The sequence below is a fragment of the Dendrobates tinctorius genome, unplaced genomic scaffold, assembly GCF_039654945.1.
Source record: "Dendrobates tinctorius isolate UK_male_01 unplaced genomic scaffold, ASM3965494v1 ptg000090l, whole genome shotgun sequence".
Classification (NCBI taxonomy): Eukaryota; Metazoa; Chordata; class Amphibia; order Anura; family Dendrobatidae; genus Dendrobates; species Dendrobates tinctorius.
Genome location: NW_027361758.1, coordinates 12,983,456 through 13,002,312, shown reverse-complemented (window position 1 = coordinate 13,002,312; position 18,857 = coordinate 12,983,456). Strand labels below are relative to the sequence as shown.

At 48.2% G+C, this 18,857-nt stretch overlaps 1 protein-coding gene across 15 annotated transcripts in view; it reads left to right on the top strand.

The window, feature by feature from the left end:
* NCOR2 (nuclear receptor corepressor 2) overlaps window positions 1-18,857 on the top strand; it is a 545,344-nt gene that overhangs the window by 111,428 nt on the left and 415,059 nt on the right. For all 15 annotated transcript variants that reach the window (XM_073586135.1, XM_073586128.1, XM_073586134.1 and 12 more), the window contains exon 2: window positions 18,230-18,426. In XM_073586135.1, coding sequence (XP_073442236.1) covers window positions 18,322-18,426 — 105 coding nt within the window. In that variant the 5' untranslated portion in view covers window positions 18,230-18,321. The remainder of the gene's footprint in view (window positions 1-18,229; window positions 18,427-18,857) is intronic.

The window sequence follows — 18,857 nt, the reverse complement described above, 5'->3', positions numbered from 1 at the left end:
GGGGCTCAGGGAAGCACGGAGGGAGCCCCCTCCCTGCCAATGCTTCCCTTTAACTCCCGGTACACCGCGATCATGTTTGATCGCGGTGTGCAAGAGGTTAACGTGTCGGGGGCGGTCCGTGACGCCCCTGACACATTGTGCCGTGTGTCAGCTGTGATAATCAGCTGACACCCGGCCGCGATCAGCGGCGCTCACCACGTGGGCGCCGCTGATCGCGGTAGACGTACTATCCCGTCCACGGTCATACGGGCCCGGGTACCGTGGACGGGATAGTACGTCGGATGTCAGGAAGGGGTTAAAGATAACCTGTCAGCAGTATTGTTCTCAGTAATCTACAGACAGTGTCAGGTTGGCGCCGTTATGCTGATTAAAATGATACCTGGGTTGGTGAAATCCGTCTTGTGGTTATTGTTTAATCTTTATTTGTAGTTTTCAGTTAATGAGATTCTTCTATACCGTATGTAAAATAGGGGTCCGGTCACTGAGGGGTCAGTGACCTTTCTGAAGCCATTAGTATGAATACCTAATCAGAGCACCACATGAAGACCCCCCCTCCCCCGACAGGCCGCCCCGGAGCACGAGCATATCATTCAACTGAAAACTACAAATGAAGATTAAACAACAACCACAAGACTGATTTCATCAACCAAGGTATTAAAATCAGTATAACTGTACTGACCTGACACTGTGTAGGTTACTCAGCACAATCTTGCTGACAGGTTAACTTTAAACATTATTTCCGATTCACACAATGAAGTGCTATGTAGCAACAAGAAACTAACCGTTTTTAGCTTTAGGACCGAATAGAGAAGAAAGCCTGTAACAGAAATATCTTACTACTCTGTAATAGTATAAACACTTGGTTTTAAATATTTTGTCAATCATAGGGAAAAAAAATCTATGTAAACTTGTAAATAATTTGCTTGCCGGGCACTTTTGAGCAGACAATTCTAGATGATTGAGAATGCAGTGAATAGGAAATTGTTGTTGAAAGCGAATCTTACATCAGGGGCGTGCTGCCCTTGTTATGCCAGCTGTTCCAGAACGGCATCTTTAATGAGGCTTAGGAAGTCATTACACCTCATAGGCATTTAGTTCATCAAGAAATGGACAGCTCACATGAATGGGAAGTGTGTGGCAGCATTTACATGGACTTTGATAAAGCAGTGAACTCTCTTCATCTGGGAATCATTTTTTCTGATCAACAAAGAGTTATTTTAGTTTTCTAGCATATGATCGAAAGTCTCTCTGGGTCTTATCTCTGGGGAGGACAGTATCTCTACTGTTCTCGAAGTTCCAGTTTCCTCTGTACTGTATTATTCTTGTGTCTTGTGAGAATCAGAGTTGCCAAACGTTTAGAAGTTCCTGAACAGTCCTTCAAAATTATCTACAAAGAACTTGATCCTGACTTCTATAGGTGCCATGCCTTTAGTGTTATTCCCACTTTCCGTACGCACTGTATCCTGTTTAGTTTCAGCATTGAGTCCTATGTTCTTCTGTGGCAATCCGTATATCTGAAGAAGGTGAAAACTGAGACCGAAACGTCGTATACGTTGTGTCCGTAAAGTCATGGTGCACTTTTGACGAGTCACAGGAAAGCAACAAAAGACGATAGAAATGTGAAATCTGCTCCAAATAAAAGGAAAACCCTCCCGTTTTCTGTAGGATGATGTGGCAGCATGTGCGCATGCGCAGATGATAATGTAACACCGTGCAAACAGAGAATCACAGACGTTATTCACTCTGTTACACCAGACGTCCTTACCTGTGTGTGGCAAGAACGTCACTATCGTTTGGATGTGTGTAGGGTCGGACAGGTTCGCAGGGTGCAGTGACGAGACACTAGACGATTGGTGGTTTTCGAAATCACTTTTATATAACTCTAGCCGATGGGCTAGGCTGAACAAAACAAGGATAAAGAAAACAACACCAACAGTCCACACAGGGACTCAACAAACTTAACCAAATATAGTTTCACTTAGCCTTTCAGGGACTGCGGGGTTCAGTAGCGTGGCCGCGTTGAGGTCGCTGAGGCGGCTGTCCTGAGGAAAGTGATGTCGGTGGGGCAACAGGCCCTGAAGAAAATAATACCGTTGGGGCGCAACAGGCCCTGAAGGAAGCGGGGACGTTGGGGCGCAACAGGCCCTGAAGGAAGCGGGGACGTTGGGGCGCAACAGGCCCTGAAGGAAGCGGGGACGTTGGGGCACAACAGGCCCTGAAGGTAACGCTGCCGCTGGGGCACAACAGGCCCTGAAGGTAACGCTGCCGCTGGGGCGCAACAGGCCCTGAAGGTAACGCTGCCGCTGGGGCGCAACAGGCCCTGAAGGTAACGCTGCCGCTGGGGCGCAACAGGCCCTGAAGGTAACGCTGCCGCTGGGGCGCAACAGGCCCTGAAGGTAACGCTGCCGCTGGGGCGCAACAGGCCCTGAAGGTAACGCTGCCGCTGGGGCGCAACGGGCCCTGAAGGTAACGCTGCCGCTGGGGCGCAACGGGCCCTGAAGGTAACGCTGCCGCTGGGGCGCAACAGGCCCTGAAGGTAACGCTGCCGCTGGGGCGCAACAGGCCCTGAAGGTAACGCTGCCGCTGGGGCGCAACAGGCCCTGAAGGTAACGCTGCCGCTGGGGCGCAACAGGCCCTGAAGGAAACGCTGCCGCTGGGGCGCAACCGGCCCTGAAGAAAGCAGTGCCATTGGGGCTCAACGGGCCCTGAAGTAAATGATGGAGGTGGCGCGCGGTGATGACGCAGTTTCCCAGAAAGGCCTGTAGCCATCCTTTACCAAGGAGTCTTGTCCTAAGCCAGGGTAGCGAGCCTTTTATCCCGCCTGTGACAATGTGGCGTATCTTGAGGCCGATGATGGCCGGGTCGGCGTGATGGGAGAAGGCTGGGGGGAAGTGCCCAGGCCTCTGTGACCTGGTTTCGGGTACTCACGGCCACAACCTGAGGTAAAGTTCCTCTCCCGCCAAGGCGGGGGGTAGCGGGGATGCTTCTCTCAGAACGGGAGAGGGGAGCAGTCTCTGGAAACAGTCTCTCACGTCTCTCTTGTCGGTAAATGTCCAGCTTTTTCCTCGCAGGCTCCTCTCGGTGCCACAGCAAGTCACCCTGCGTCCTGCCTTCACTCGCTCTCTTCCCCAACTGCCACTTCAGCGCGTCCCCTGCTCCTTTTACCCTAGCCCCTCCCCCTGTTGCCCTGGCAACCTCAGTCGCATGTCTCCCTTTGTAATTCCTCTGTTGTGCTTCCTTCAATAACTCTGATGGCGTTCCCCTTGGTTCCGGCCCAAACACTATATGGGGGTCCTCCTCCCCACATTCCTCCACCCTGTAAGCTCACCAGTCCTCAGGCGAGGGAGTTAGTCTATTAAAATTGGCCTGTAAAGGTGTTAATATTCGTTGCCATACGAACTGATCTTGTTCATACCGTTCTGGGGGTTTGCCGGCTGTTGACCGCTCGGAGCGTCTAAGTTCGACTGGGGTGGAATCTTCTGGGGTGGTGGACGTCGGTGGGCTGCATGGTGCTGGTGGGTTAATTGTGTCAACTGGCTCATTATTGGGTGGAGGGCCCTTGGGAACTGGAGGGAAAGCCTCGTCTTCCGAGTCCCAGCATATGGACTCCGGTTCGGATGTCTTCGGGACAGGTTCCAGTTGCTTCGGGTCGGTGGAAATACACGGGCGCAACATATTACGATGCACAATGCGGGTGGGCAGTGTTTCATCCTGCTCGGGCCGTATTTCGTACACAGGTCCTTCTGGATGGATACGGCGTAGTACCCGATAAGGACTCTCTTCCCAACGTGACTCCAGTTTATTCTGGGGGCGTTGATCTAGTACAAGCACACAGTCCCCGCTTTGGAGATGGGGAGGTTGTATTCTTCCCTGGGTGTTCCCAGTCTTGAAGTTTGGTATGTACAATTCGGTGAAGAGTTTGCAGCCTTTGCCGATGATTTCGGACCCAAGATGACACTACGGTCCAGGGCCGAGGCTCTTCGGGGTCCAACTCTACCTCCGTGATCCCTTTACCCTCTCGTCCGAACAGCAGGAAATAAGGAGTATAGCCCGTAACTCGATGTACCCGATTATTGTAAACCCATACTAATTCAGAAACATATTCAGGCCAACGAGCTTTCTTGTCACTCTCCAGAGTGCGTAGCATTTGAATCAATGTCCGATTAAATCGCTCACAAGCCCCATTTCCTTGTGGGTGATATGGTGTGGTCCGGGATTTATCAATCCCATAAAGATGATGTAGTTCCTCCATAACTTTCCCCAAAAAAACATGCTCCCTGGTCTGAATGTATACGTTGAGGACAGCCGTACACTTGTATAAAGTTTCTGCAAATTGCGGAGGCGGCTGACTCCGCGGTCTGGTCTCGAGTAGGGGTGACCACAGCGAACTTGGTGAAATGATCCACCATGACGAGGCAGTGTTCGTATCCCTGGAATGCGGGACCAATGTGCAGATAATCCACCGTCAGGAGCTCAAAGGGTGCTGAAGTCACAATCGTCTGTGTTGCGGCCCTCTGAGCAGGCGGTTTGGCCAATTCACATAAGCGGCAGGTACGGCAAACTTCTTCCACAACAGCCGACAAGCGTGGGTGATAAACTTTCTGTTGTAACCATTGCAAAGTCTTTTTGACTCCAAAGTGGGCCCCTTTTTCGTGAGCCTCTTGAGCCAGCTCGTGTAGTTGAGCTCCGGGTGTAACCACCTGCCAAACAGTCGTTGAGGTTGTTTGCGAAGTGATTTTACGGTACAGTAGTCCCTTTCGTATAATCAGTCTCTCCCATTGTCGCAGCATCAGCGACAGGTCTTGCGTCAAAGTTTGTCGTTGAGTATCAGTGGGTAATTGACCAGCGGTGACCCATGTCCGGAGAAGTCCAACTTCTTCATCTTCTTGTTGCTGTTGTATCCACTTATCCCGAGATTGCTCCAGGATGCCCCTGTGGGCCTCTGGGGAAGATACTTTTGCATCAACATTGGTGAGCACGGCAGCGGTAAGAGCGAACGGTATTTCCTCTCCTTCTAATTCTTCATCTCGATTCCGTCCGGGAGTTGTATGTCAAATCCTGGAGAGAGCATCTGCATGAACATTCTCGGCCCCTCTTTTGTAAATAATCTTGTAATTGTACTTCGCCATTCGGGCCACCCATCGCTGCTCCAAAGCCCCCAACTTGGCGTTTTCCAAATGAGCCAGTGGGTTGTTGTCAGTTCGCACTACCACCTCGGAGCCCGCTAGGTACTCTGCGAATCTTTCCGTCATAGCCCACACCACCGCGAGGAGATCGAGCTTAAAAGAGCTGTAATTGTCAGGGTTACGCTCGGAGTCATGGAGTGAACGGCTTCCATAAGCGATCACCCTCTCCCGGCCATCCTGAACCTGTGACAACACAGCCCCTACCTTTTGAAGACTCCCGTCAGTGTGCAGGATGAACGTCTGAGAGAAATCCGCATAAGCCAACACTGGGGCATCCGAGAGTGCAGCCTTAAGATCTCAGAAGGCCTCTTCCTGAGGGTGTTGCCACTGTTTTTTTCGCCCATTTGCCCCAGCGGGAGCCCCCTTCAGCAGGTCATGCAGGGCTCGAGCTCGACATGCAAAATTCTTTACGAAACGACGGTAATATCCAGCTAACCCCAAAAAAGCCCGCACGTCTTTCACCGTCTCAGGGTAGGCCATTCCGGGATAGCAGCAACCTTCTCCCGGGACGGCCTCACACCCTCTGCCGAAACGACATGACCCAGATACTCAATCTGAGAGCGAAATAGGTGGCATTTCTGAGGCTTCACCTTCAACCCGTACTTTTGCAGCCAGCTTAGTACCTGTCCCAACCGCTTCAGGTGGTCCTCGAAGGAGGCGGCATAGACAATGATGTCGTCCAGGTAGATCAACGTGGCCTCAAAATTGAGATCTCCTAAACATCGCTCCATCAATCGCTGAAAGGTCCCGGGGGCGTTGGCCAGCCCGAATGGCATACGATTAAACTCAAACAGTCCCATGGGCATTATGAACGCCGTCTTAGCTCTGTCCTCTTCTGACATGGGCACCTGCCAGTACCCACTGGCCAAGTCCAGGGTCGAAAAATATGTTGCTTTGCCCAATGCGGACAGAGATTCTTCTATGTGGGGCAGTGGGTATGAGTCTTTAATAGTGCAAGCATTCAATTTACGATAATCCACACAGAATCGTAGTGTACCATCTTTCTTCCGGACCAACACGATGGGGGCCGCCCAAGGGCTTTGACTTTCTCGTATCACCCCTTTTTGCAGCATCTGAGCCAGCAAAGTTTTCACCTCTTGATAGAGTTGTGGCGGGATCTGTCGATATCGTTCTCGGATAGGGGCCGCTCCTGCTGTGGGGATCTCATGAGTGATGGCGGTGGTACACCCAAAGTCGTCTTCATGACTAGCAAATACTTCATGGTACTGTCCCAGTAATGCTTTGACTTGTGAAAGTTGGGCCGCAGTTAATCCAGAAAGCTCGGCCCGCATCTGCTCCAAAATATTTCGGCCCTTCTCTTGTGTCGAGACTTCGTGGGCCTGCAAGGTTCGTATTGTTACCTCCCAAGGATCCTCGGGGTGTACTCGTAATTGAACCGCAGGAGCGGGCAGCACTTCTTCTAAAGGCTTTACTAGTTTGGCCAGTACAGTCCGGGCTTTCAGAATGGTATCTCGGTCTTCAAGGTTAACGCAGCGGACCAGGACGGTTCCTTTTCGCACCGTAGCGAGGGAACGGGCCACCAGTATGCCAGGAGATAAGTGCTCTGAGGGACACGGCTCCACCTGCACCTCTACGCCCTCCAAAGGTATCGGGGCCCGAATTGGCAGGGCCACCACTGTCTGTCCAGGAGGCAGCACAAGCAGGGGTGCCGCTGACGCGATGACCTTACCCAGAGCCTCACCCTCCTGGCAGTCCCGATGCACCCTCGCACCAGCTGCTGGAATACCTGTCCCTGAGCTGTGCGAGAACCCCACTGCTTCAGTGTCCTTTGTGTGGGATCATTAATCAACAGGTTACCAAACTCTCTTAAAATATTCATGCCTAGGGTGACTGGGTGTCGTTGATCAGCTTCTCCTTGAGTCAGCACCACTCCTCTGTGGCCAAGGGGTTTACCGCACAACGTCATCTGCACCCACACTACCCCGGCAACCGGGACCGGCAGTTGGTTAGCAGCTACTAGTCTGATCATGGGTCCCCACTAAGGCCTTGCTGCCTCTGGAAAGTTTTGTTGAAAGTACGCTGCGGGCATAGTGGTTACTTGTGACCCTGTGTCCACCAGACACCGGACGGCCCGGCCCTCTACTTCTGCCCAAACTACCGGACAATTTGCTATCAAATCTTCGGGACTTCCACCACCCCTAGTTGTGGTTTTCGGCTCCGAGCGGCGTCCCCCCAGCCCGGAGCCCTTTAGTTTAATGGCCGCCGGGGTGGGTATCTCCCACGCCGCTGACACTCTCGGGCGAAGTGGCCTGGTTCTCCACACTCATAACACCGGGCCGGTATAGTTTGACCACCCCGCGGAGAACGTAACCCCCAGGGACCGGGATTAACACTGGGTCGTCCGGTTTCTGGTTCGGTTCTCCTCTTTACTTCAGCCAACTCGCTCTTAATATTTTTCAATTCTCGCTTCATCTCCTCCACCCACTGGGGTTCCTCAACTATGTTCGAGGAGGCCTCCACACCTCGGACCTTCCCCACGGGGACCGCCATCCCCTGCTCTTGCTCCCGAACCCGTGCCTGACTTCCCACTTCTGAAAAATCTATTTGGGGATTCATTCTGATCTATTCCCGTAATGCCTGTTTTATCAGTGGATCTCGCAGTCCAGTCACCAGTAGGTCACGTAAGGTAATGTCAACAGGTCCTACCCCTACCCCGTCTTTTCTTTCAATAGCCGTGTGCAATTCTTGGAGCACATTCATATACTGAGTAATCGTCTCCCCCTCTGCCTGCATCCGACTAAACAGACGGGTCCTTAACTCTCCCACATCAGTGGGATCTCCGTGGGTCTGTTCCACTATCTGCAACACCTTTTCAAAAGTGTTGCGGTGCCCCGGAGGTTTCAACATCACTGACCTCCGCACCTCCCCGTCTAGGGCCATGAGTGCCACTTCAGCTTCCAGGTCAGGGGTCATTGGGTGCATCTGAAAGAGCCCCCGCATTCGCTCTGTCCAGCTCCATAGCATAGTATTGGAGCCGGAAAATCTAGGCAGGTTGTTCAGCATGGCCCCCAATGAAATGCTAGTACGGGGGCCCTCAATATTTACAGATTCTACAGCCTCCCCCTGACCTGCGCCACCACTGTCTATGCTCGGAGACTGCATTCTGCCGACTACGCCAAGTGTAGGGTCGGACAGGTTCGCAGGATGCAGTGACGAGACACTAGACGAATGGTGGTTTTCGAAATCACTTTTATATAACTCTAGCCGATGGGCTAGGCTGAACAAAACAAGGATAAAGAAAACAACACCAACAGTCCACACAGGGACTCAACAAACTTAACCAAATATAGTTTCACTTAGCCTTTCAGGGACTGCGGGGTTCAGTAGCGTGGCCGCATTGAGGTCGCTGAGGTGGCTGTCCTGAGGAAAGTGATGTCAGTGGGGCAACAGGCCCTGAAGAAAATAATACCGTTGGGGCGCAACAAGCCCTGAAGAAAACGAGGACGTTGGGGCGCAACAGGCCCTGAAGGAAACGGGGACGTTGGGGCGCAACAGGCCCTGAAGGTAACGCTGCGACTGGGGCGCAACAGGCCCTGAAGGTAAAGCTGCCGCTGGGGCGCAACGGGCCCTGAAGGAAACGCTGCCGCTGGGGCGCAACGGGCCCTGAAGGAAACGCTGCCGCTGGGGCGCAACGGGCCCTGAAGGAAACGCTGCCGCTGGGGCGCAACGGGCCCTGAAGGAAACGCTGCCGCTGGGGCGCAACGGGCCCTGAAGGAAACGCTGCCGCTGGGGTGCAACGGGCCCTGAAGGAAACGCTGCCGCTGGGGTGCAACGGGCCCTGAAGGAAACGCTGCCGCTGGGGCGCAACGGGCCCTGAAGGAAACGCTGCCGCTGGGGCGCAACGGGCCCTGAAGGAAACGATGGAGGTGGCGCGCGGTGATGACGCAGTTTCCCAGAAAGGCCTGTAGCCGTCCTTTACCAAGGAGTCTCGTCCTAAGCCAGGGTAGCGAGCCTTTTATCCCGCCTGTGACAATGTGGCGTATCTTGAGGCCGATGATGGCCGGGTCGGCGTGATGGGAGAAGGCTGGGGGGAAGTGCCCAGGCCTCTGTGACCTGGTTTCGGGTACTCACGGCCACAACCTGAGGTAAAGTTCCTCTCTCGCTAAGGCGGGGGGTAGCGGGGATGCTTCTCTCAGAACGGGAGAGGGGAGCAGTCTCTGGAAACAGTCTCTCACGTCTCTCTTGTCTGTAAATGTCCAGCTTTTTCCTCGCAGGCTCCTTTCGGTGCCACAGCAAGTCACCCTGCGTCCTGCCTTCACTCGCTCTCTTCCCCAACTGCCACTTCAGCGCGTCCCCTGCTCCTTTTACCCTAGCCCCTCCCCCTGTTGCCCTGGCAACCTCAGTCGCATGTCTCCCTTTGTAATTCCTCTGTTGTGCTTCCTTCAATAACTCTGATGGCGTTCCCCTTGGTTCCGGCCCAAACACTATATGGGGGTCCTCCTCCCCACATGTGTGTAGGGCAACAAATGGAGACCACATCGAACTGCACTGAATAGGTATGAAACTGGGAGAGTTTTGTCTTTTATTCTGAGCGTATTTCACATTTCTATCGTCTTTTATTGCTTTCCAGTGACTGGTCAAAAGTGCACCATAACTTTATGGACACACTGCATGCTCACTTTGGATTGCAAATATATTCATATCAGAATTATGGACCATAGTCATGTTGTATCACTTGTAACAGTAATTTATTACGTTTTTCCAATGTGCCTGGAAAATAAGTTTTTCCTGTCTGCTATTTTTTGATACGCTGTTCTGAAAAAAAAAAAAAATCATGTTTGCAATCCTGATAATAGAACAGTGGTCATTCACAACCAAGCTCTGGATCATCTGTCTAATTATGCAGGTTATATACAAATCTGCCATTACATTCAAACCATTGTATGTGATATTATTAACAGTGATTGTCTCATGACAAGGGATGGGATTAATTGGGCAGCAGCAAAACCGTTCTCAAAGTTAATGGGTTGGAAGCAGGTAAAATGAGCAGCAGTAACTATCTGAGCGACTTTGAGGACTGTTAAAATCTGCATTCATTTCAGTTCTACTACTACGGTACATAGGCGTAAACCACAAAAATGACAGCAGGGTTGACTTTCTCATGGCATAATGTCCCATGGACCCCATTGACTGTAATCGCGTTTGTTGCGTTTTCCTACACGGTGTTCATTCTGTTAGCAAACAAAATAGTACTGTGCCATTTTGTTCGTCATTTATTTTTGGTCTTAATTACTAATCAGAGCATCTCTAAAATTTCATGTCTGGAGAGTGTTCGCGGCATCCAAAAGTTTTCAAAAATTGAAAACTGGTGAACGGAAGCAGGATCATAGATATCCAAAGTATTATCGAGTCCATACCTTCACAAGTTGGGGATCAAAAAAAGCACTTCTGAGCAACCGCGCTGCTACAGTGACCCAAATTCTTCAGAAATCCATATAAATCTTTCAAGTTCTTTTTTGAATGTACTACAAAAACTACGCGTTTCGAGGAGACAAACCGCACCTCTTCTTCAGGTTACAGTACAGAGTTGTCTTTTTTCATTTTCATTGATTTATACCAGGTGAAGCCCTATGTCTGCGCCCCCTCCCTTGTTTTTCCTTTGTTTTTCCTTGTTTTTCCGAGTCCATACCTTGACAACTTGACAAAGCCATTTGGTGCGATTACCGGGTCTTATACTTGATTAGGCTGGTGGTATTAATGTTCAGGCTGATATGGTCTACAGACTTTGGTGGACTGCTGGTTGGATATGTAGGGGTATAGTTTGAAAATCCATGAGTATCCCACTTGTGTGGATGGCTACTGTATTGGGCTACTGTTCATATTTCTGCTTTATCTTCTGGAATATTCAAATTATTTTTTCCCAATGTAAGCACCGTAATTACTAATCCCAGTGTAACACCATAAAAGCTCCTGAAAAGTTGCAATGGAGGTGCATGCCACTCAGAAGAGGCTACAAATTCATTAAGGGTCATGCACTTCTTGCTGGAGTGGGGGCCGCCTGGCATAGCACGAGAGTGCGCTACAATAGAGTTGATAAATCGTCCCCTTAGAGTATAGTTGTACATACTGTATATGATCGGCCAAGTGAGGACATACCGTATATACTCATGTTTAAGCCGAGTTTTTCAGCACTATGTTTTTGTGCTGAAAATGCCCCCCTTGACTTATACACGAGTCATTGTCCCAGAAGACGGGGGAGGGGGAACAGTGGGTGACAGGAGGCTAAAGCCTGTGCCTGCTGCTAAAAACAAATGAATATTCACTGGCAGTGAACATTCATTTCTCTTATAGCGCACAGTGTCAGCCGCAGCAGCCGGCTTCCAGCAGCTCCCGGGCTATCACAGGTGCCCGCTCATTAAGGTAATGAATATTCACCTCTCTCCAGTCCTATAGGCATGGAGAGAGGTGAATATTCATTACTTTAATGAGCGGGGGCACACAATCGCTCGGCTGCAGGAGCTGATGGCACCGGAACGAGATGCTGCGAGGAGGGTGCGCAGGGAAGGCACCGTGAGTAGGAATTTTTTTTTTTTATGCTTTTTTTTTTTTTTTTTTTCTTCCCTCAGAGGGGCCATACATACAAGGATAGGGATGAGGAGCCATGCAGACAAGGATGGGAATAAGGAGCCATGCAGACCAGGATAGGGATGCGAAGCCATGCATAGAAGGATGGGGATAAGGAGACATGCAAACAAGGATGGAGATGAGGAACCATGTATACCAAAATAGGGAAGAGGTGACAATGCATATCCGGCTTATACTCAAGTCAATAAGTTTTTCCAATTTTTCGACCCAAAATTAGGTGTCTGCTTATACTCTGGTCAGCGTATATAGGGTAAATATTTGCAAAAAATGCAAGCTTTCTTTACAAGATTTTCAACCTGCATTTAGTAGTTGCTGTGAGTTTTCAGCCACTAGTATTAGAAAGTTGAGTTTCGGGTATATTTTGCTTCGGGCCACAGAGTGACATTCAAAAATGTGCTTACTTAGAATGAAATCTAAGTGTTGTGTAATGTTCATTTGTCCTCTTGCTTCAGGCCCAATGTTGGAGTTGAATATTTGTTGTCAATGCTCGAACTAGGTCCTGTGCGACGAGAAGCTTTAGGGAAGGCTCTACTGATCTTTCAGGAGAGGAGCCAATAATCTCATCCTTTTTTCGCTTGATTACAATAGGAGTCGATTATATTAAGCGTGAGCCACTTGAGATTTCACCACTGGCATTTTTAACCAATGTGAGGCTTCCCCTTTCCACAAGTATCACAATAATAGCAAACTGGGGACAGAGCCAAGATTTAATATAATGCAGGACATGATTTATTTTACATGAGATGGAAATGAGAGTGCAAACACTGGGGATATACTGTAGCACCTATTTCTTGTTCTCTGTTTAATTCTATAATATTACACATGATAGTGGTTATAGTGGATGATAAACCTGCTTACATAGAGCAATATATGGTGGGTATGAACTCACTGCGCCATGGGGCCGGGCTTATCCTGGAGGTGCGTAACTAAGTGACTACCTGGTCTTCATTAGTGCCTCTGATGTTACGCTTGTGCTGCAGGTAACTGACAGGTATCACTTCAGGGCAGTCCCCGGTTCTGCAGCAGCTGACCCCAAAGGGGCAGGTATGCAGGAATGAACTCTGAGAGTCAGGAAGGCCAAGGTCTGGTACACAGGATGAATGGAAGCTTTGCGGCTGATAAATAGAATGGACACTGGAACAGGTACAGACAAGGTGGGTTCAGGAGCACAGAACGGATTCTGGAACAGGGTCACAGGTAATGGTTCAGACTGGAGTGATAAAGGTAAAGGCTCAGACTTGGACAAGTCTGGTTCAGGTTAAGACAAAGTACAGGCAGGATAGGCTCAGGTTCAGACTGGAAGGATACAGGGACCTAGCAACTAACTAGCAGGCAAAAACTAAATGCACTAAAATTGCTCATGCACTTCCCTACAGGGGAAGGTGCCTTAAATACTTAGTGCCTCCAAGCTATTGACTGGGGACTAGTGGTGAGCTAACGTGCTCAGATAACCTATTATCCGAGTATCTTTGGGAGTGTTCGAGTGTTATTTTCTTGTCCCTGTGACTGCATGTTTTGTGGCTGTTAGACAGCTGCAACACACGTGGAAATTGCCTAACAAACATTAAATCCCCACATTTTTTGTGACTGTTGAACAATCGCGAATCATGCAGCTATGGAGGACTCCATCATATTATTCGAGCACGCCCAAGATATTCAGATAATACCTGAGCATGCTCGTTATGCGAGCACGTTCACTCATCATTACTTGTGACACATCTGGAGTGCGCGCACTACCCTTTTTAAGAAGTGGGAAACGTGCACACCCTCAGAGCGCTGCCAGGAGACAATTTTTACATGCGCAGGCCTTGTGACACATGAGCTGCATCTGAAGTAGAGGACGCAGCTGAACAGTCAAGGCGATAAGCGTGTCGGCGACCCTGCCGGGAGGAGAGCGAGGAATCATTCAGGGACGCAAGCGTTACAGATAATACACATGCATATATAAATTTAATGTACAGAAATAACATTTAAACCCACTCCACAGTAGTCCCCAAATAAAGATCATTAGGTAAGATAATTTTTAACCAAATTGGGGCATATGCAGAAGATAAGTGTATACCCCCTCCATAGACATGCATACTAAGATTGGTTAGGCATGAATGTTTAACACGTGGTCTCTGCTGCTGTACTGATCCTTCCCTCACACTGCCTATGCAGAGATGTGTCTATACCCACATTTGTCTGCTGTGCTCAACTTGTACTCACTCTGCAGTGAGAGCAGATGTTTCTTTACAACTCGCACAGGAGTAACCTGCATGTTCTTGGCTACACCTGTGTGAGATATAATGACAACCTCCTCTGTGCTCACTGCAATGCTAGAACAATCAGTTCAACATAACAGACATGAGTGTGATTACTGACACCTCTCCAGATAGGCAGTGTGGGGAGGGGCAGTATTGCAATGGTGGCAGTGCTATGAAAGAGCTAAAGGCTTAGTAATGTGGCACAGCTAAACTCCGCTGCATTGCCGTCCCCCCCAACACTCACGCAGGAGATCAGAGTTGTATCATTGTATCTCGCACTGAGAAAGAGGGAGCTGGTAACTAAGGTACACATCGGGTTTCTAAGAGACGCACGTCCCTTAGAAACCCGATGTGTACCTTAGTTACCAGCTCCCTGCATCAGCGCGCTGGTAACTAAAGTACACAGCGACGCCGGGCGCTCGTCGTCGCTGGTGCTGATCGCTGGTGAAGCTGTCTGTTTGACAGCTCACCAGCGATCATGTAGCGACTCACCAGCGATCCTGACACGTTGATATCGTTGTCGGGATCGCTGGTGAGTCGCTATGTGTGACGGGGCCTTAAGGCCCCAATTCAACACCTGCATTTTTTAAGTCACTTTCCTTTTTTGCCTTATGGTATTAGTTTTTAATATGTTGCTAAATTCATCAAAATGGCTTGCGCTATTTATGAATCTGTAGCAAAGTAGAAAAAAATTGACTTTTTTTCCCTGTCTTTTTTTTTTTTTTTTTCTTCAACTTTTTGCTCTAAAAGTTTCAAAAATTGCCCCAAAACGCGGATGTACTCAGAAATACATTAGGGAGGAACTGGAATTAAATTTCACCAAATTTTGGGACCTTTTAAGAATTTGTAATTGATTAATCAGCCGAAAATATCTGTAATTGTTAAACTCTACCCACAAAGCCGAAAATAATAAAAAAACAGGCAAGCACATATAAAATAGCCTTCAAAAAAAGTGCAAACAGAATAATGAATTGGATGCAAACCAAAAAAAGCGCAAAACTACACAAAAAAGGGCGTAAAGGCAATGATGGATTGGGGCTTAAGTCTTATGATTTGCAAGCATGTAGTACGGTAATTTAAAAAGGGTAAACAGGGGAGATTGGTGAATATTTAAGAATAGCTTGTCCTGCTAAAAAAACTGCAAAAAGAAACATGCCGAGGACAGAGCCACCATAAAGGTGTTAATGTAGACCAGATTATTATATTAAGAAGTTAAAGAACATAAAGCCTCATGGTGACTGCATCCTTAATGCAATACAATATGTGCGGTAATTCCACAGGCAAAATATGTCTTCTATAATAGTTCCTGTTCAGGGTTTTGGGTCCACCAGGTATGTGGAGGGTATGAAGAGGACTAGTTCAGACTGGGATGTAGAGTGGTAAACGAACCAATGCTTTTCACTGCCAAACTACTTGGCAAATGCTTGTCTCCTGTTATACAGTGGACTAGCTAGTGAACCCGTTCTACGCCCAGGTGGCAAGCATTTTTATTTGTTCGTTTATACAGCGTTTTCAATTAAATGGCACCACAGATTGCAGTATGCACACGCCATCATATTGAAGTAATGTACTACAATGTCAGCATAGCCATGCTCATGCGCCTGCCATGGGCATAATGGCGATGGCTGGCTCATGCACACCACTCACTATATTGACATTGTTGAATTCTTCAATAAAACGGTGTTGGAATCAACACAGACATGTCCTGCGATATCCACCGCCATTTTGTTAAAGACTCTGTGTCTTCAACTTTGCATACACAGTGTCTTCAGTAATATGTCGCCATAGTGAGGTATGGGCAAGCGCTGACTTCAATGCTATGAGCATGTCTCCTTTGGACAGAAGACCACATCCACCGTTATATAGAAGATTGGGAAAGACTCGGCCTTGCGTTTCTCTCTTATTCCTCTGGTCAATATTGTAAGGCTATGTGCCCACATCGCGTTTTTGATGCGATTTATTCCTGAGCAGAAACGCATGCCCTTGAAATGGGAAAACGCATGCGATTTTTGACACGCGTTTCTGATGCGATTGTCAAGCATTTTTGCATGCGTTTTCCCATGCGTTTTTGCCCATATAATGGATGGTATGCGGAATCGCTGGCGATTCCGCAAAATTATTGAACGTGCTGCGTTTTTTACCGCTAAGCGTTTCCGCAGCGGTAAAAAACGCACCATTGGCACAACATGTGCGTTTTGTATTACAAATTCATTGGATGCATTTTTTAAGCGTTTCCGCGGCAGAATCGCGCGTTAAACGCTGCGGAAACGCTTAAAAAACGCATCGTGGGCACACAGCCTAAAAGTTCTAAACCTGCAGGATTGTTTTGGAGCCTACGAGGCCTGTTGCTAGCACTCACTGCCCACATGATAAAACCAGCACTGAAATTTCTCCTTGCTGTGATGATCGTGCTAATGATCAGTGTGGGTCCTAATGGTGGGATCCCGAGTGATCAGCTACTTATCACCTATCTTATAGATGTATCATAAATGTCTTTTGTGGAAAAACGTCTTTAAAACAGTTGGTGGACAATGACTTGTACAGACGAAAGCGAAGTATTTTGTGAAGAGTAAGCTGCTGCCTGACTGCACTGGCATCTGCCGTTCTGTATAAACAGGAAATCAAGGTTGACGTTGCGATATTCCTGATCCTTATTCCTTTTGGCGTCGGCATTAGGCCGGGCTCTAGATCTGGGTTTGGCTCTGGTAGCAGCTGGTCTTGGTTAGTGGGGTAGACTTGTCTCTGGCTATAGTCACCAGATTCTTAAGACTAGGAAGTCAAAATTCACCGCACACTCTAGTGGAATATCTTTGCAGAAATCACAAAACTTTTATTATTAGAAAATACATAAGGGAGCGCTGCCGCTATAGCAAGGTGCTGGAGCGCCGCTCGGACACGCTACATTATAAGGTCAACAAATATTGGCTCGTGCATATCCTTGGCATAGCAACCTGACACTCCAGCTACTGCGGATTCTCAGTGCTTCTAATTTTCCAAACTTGTGCCTTATTCTCACTATACATCCAGACTAAGCGACATATGATTAAGACCCAAGCGGGGTCGAAACGTCATCCTTGTAGTCGCTTTTCCGGAGTATAGTTTGCTCCCTTATGTATTTTCTAATAATAAATTTTGCGATTTCTGCAAAGATATTCCACTAGAGTGTGCGGTGAATTTTGACTTCCTAGTCATAGGACCATTAGTCCGTTGCACCAGCACCTCGTACTTCTAACAGTGTGCAGACTATTCTCCTATTTTATTTTACCATATTCTTAAAGACAGGTTGCCGCAACAGGGAACTTGTCATTGCTTTATTTTGCAGTAATTGTAGATCTCTATCTGCAAGGAAAGGTATCCTGAGGAGGTGCACAGTAGTGATTTCTGTAGAAAGTTTTTGCTGGTTGACAAACACATATTATTTTTGCTTTGCCTTCATTATTAGGCCTGGTATTTCTTTAAGTCTGCCTGAATCAGTGGATATACAAGTTCTAGCGGAAAGCACAGTGATTAAGAAAGCATACTATTGCTTAGTCTAGTGGCAGTATCTGTGAGCTGTAGATAAAACAACAGTTTATATGCCTCTACTGATCTGCGGTTGAAGGAAAAAAACCTTCCCCCTCCCCCATGTTGGTTTCACACCCCAGCTTCTGACATCAGTAGCACATGTAGCTGTTCATAGAACGGAAGCTATGACAAGTGTACAGTGCTGCAGTTTGACCAGAGGCGCAGAGTATGGGAGCTCCGAGGTGCAGATAAATGACACATGAGGAAGTCTACAGGCTCCACCTGAATGTTTATCTGGGAGGAGAGGCTGAACTGTTTGCATGACTTAACACCTAGAAGACACAGGTCTGTGGGTCACGAGTGATTGGTAGATACAGTTTTTGTGCCTGGATGTTTGCGGTATGTATGAAAATGTGGGCAATGCTGAACATCTTTTGTGTGCTGTTTATATTTTCCTTTACCCGGCAAGGAAAACCTTCTTCACCATTGTGGATGAAATGGTGGCTGTCCTGCTGTTGTGAAACTAAAACTCTCATCATGATCTGACACCCTCCTGTCAGATCACTGAATAATAACCAGACATTCTATGAAATTCTATTTTCTTGTATCTAGTAGGGAGGTGATACTTGCAACAATCAGAAGATACTTGTTTTAACACTTTCTTTTGTATTATTCTTTATTTTTCAGACACGCAGTGATACAACCAAAATCATCCCATGATCCTCTTTGGTCTCCTATCCCTTTATTAAGAAAATCGAGTTGACGTCTACTGGCTCAGTATGTCTGGTTCTACCCAACCAGCTACACAAAGCAGGAGGGCTGCTGAAGCCCGATACACTCCACATGGTATATCGTACCCCATCCAGTTATCCCGTGCACATACGGTAAGACATGGTAAACTTTTATTTATATTGGGTGGTTGTGTTATTATTTTGTTTAATAACCAAATAAGGACTTTTCTTTTTCATGGAGGAGATCCTTGTTCCGAGCAGAAATTGGCCACAAAGAATCTCTCTTTCTACGGATAATACAGCATGGCCTTGTTTGTAGCAATGTATTACTGTTCTTAGCGCGTGCCAAGTAATGCTGAAAGGAGTTGTCCAGTCTTACACTAATAGTCTGCAGTCATTCTATGTGACTGCAGACTTGAGTCCTCCCCTCGCATGCACTGAGAGCTGTCTGTATTCTCTGGTGGTGGGCGTGTAATAGTATGTGATTTACATACATGCGGTCACGTTCCACCTAGATGAGGGCAGCCTCGTGCAACGCAAGTGTACAGAGCAAGGCTGGAGACAGTTCACTAGAAATGTGGTTG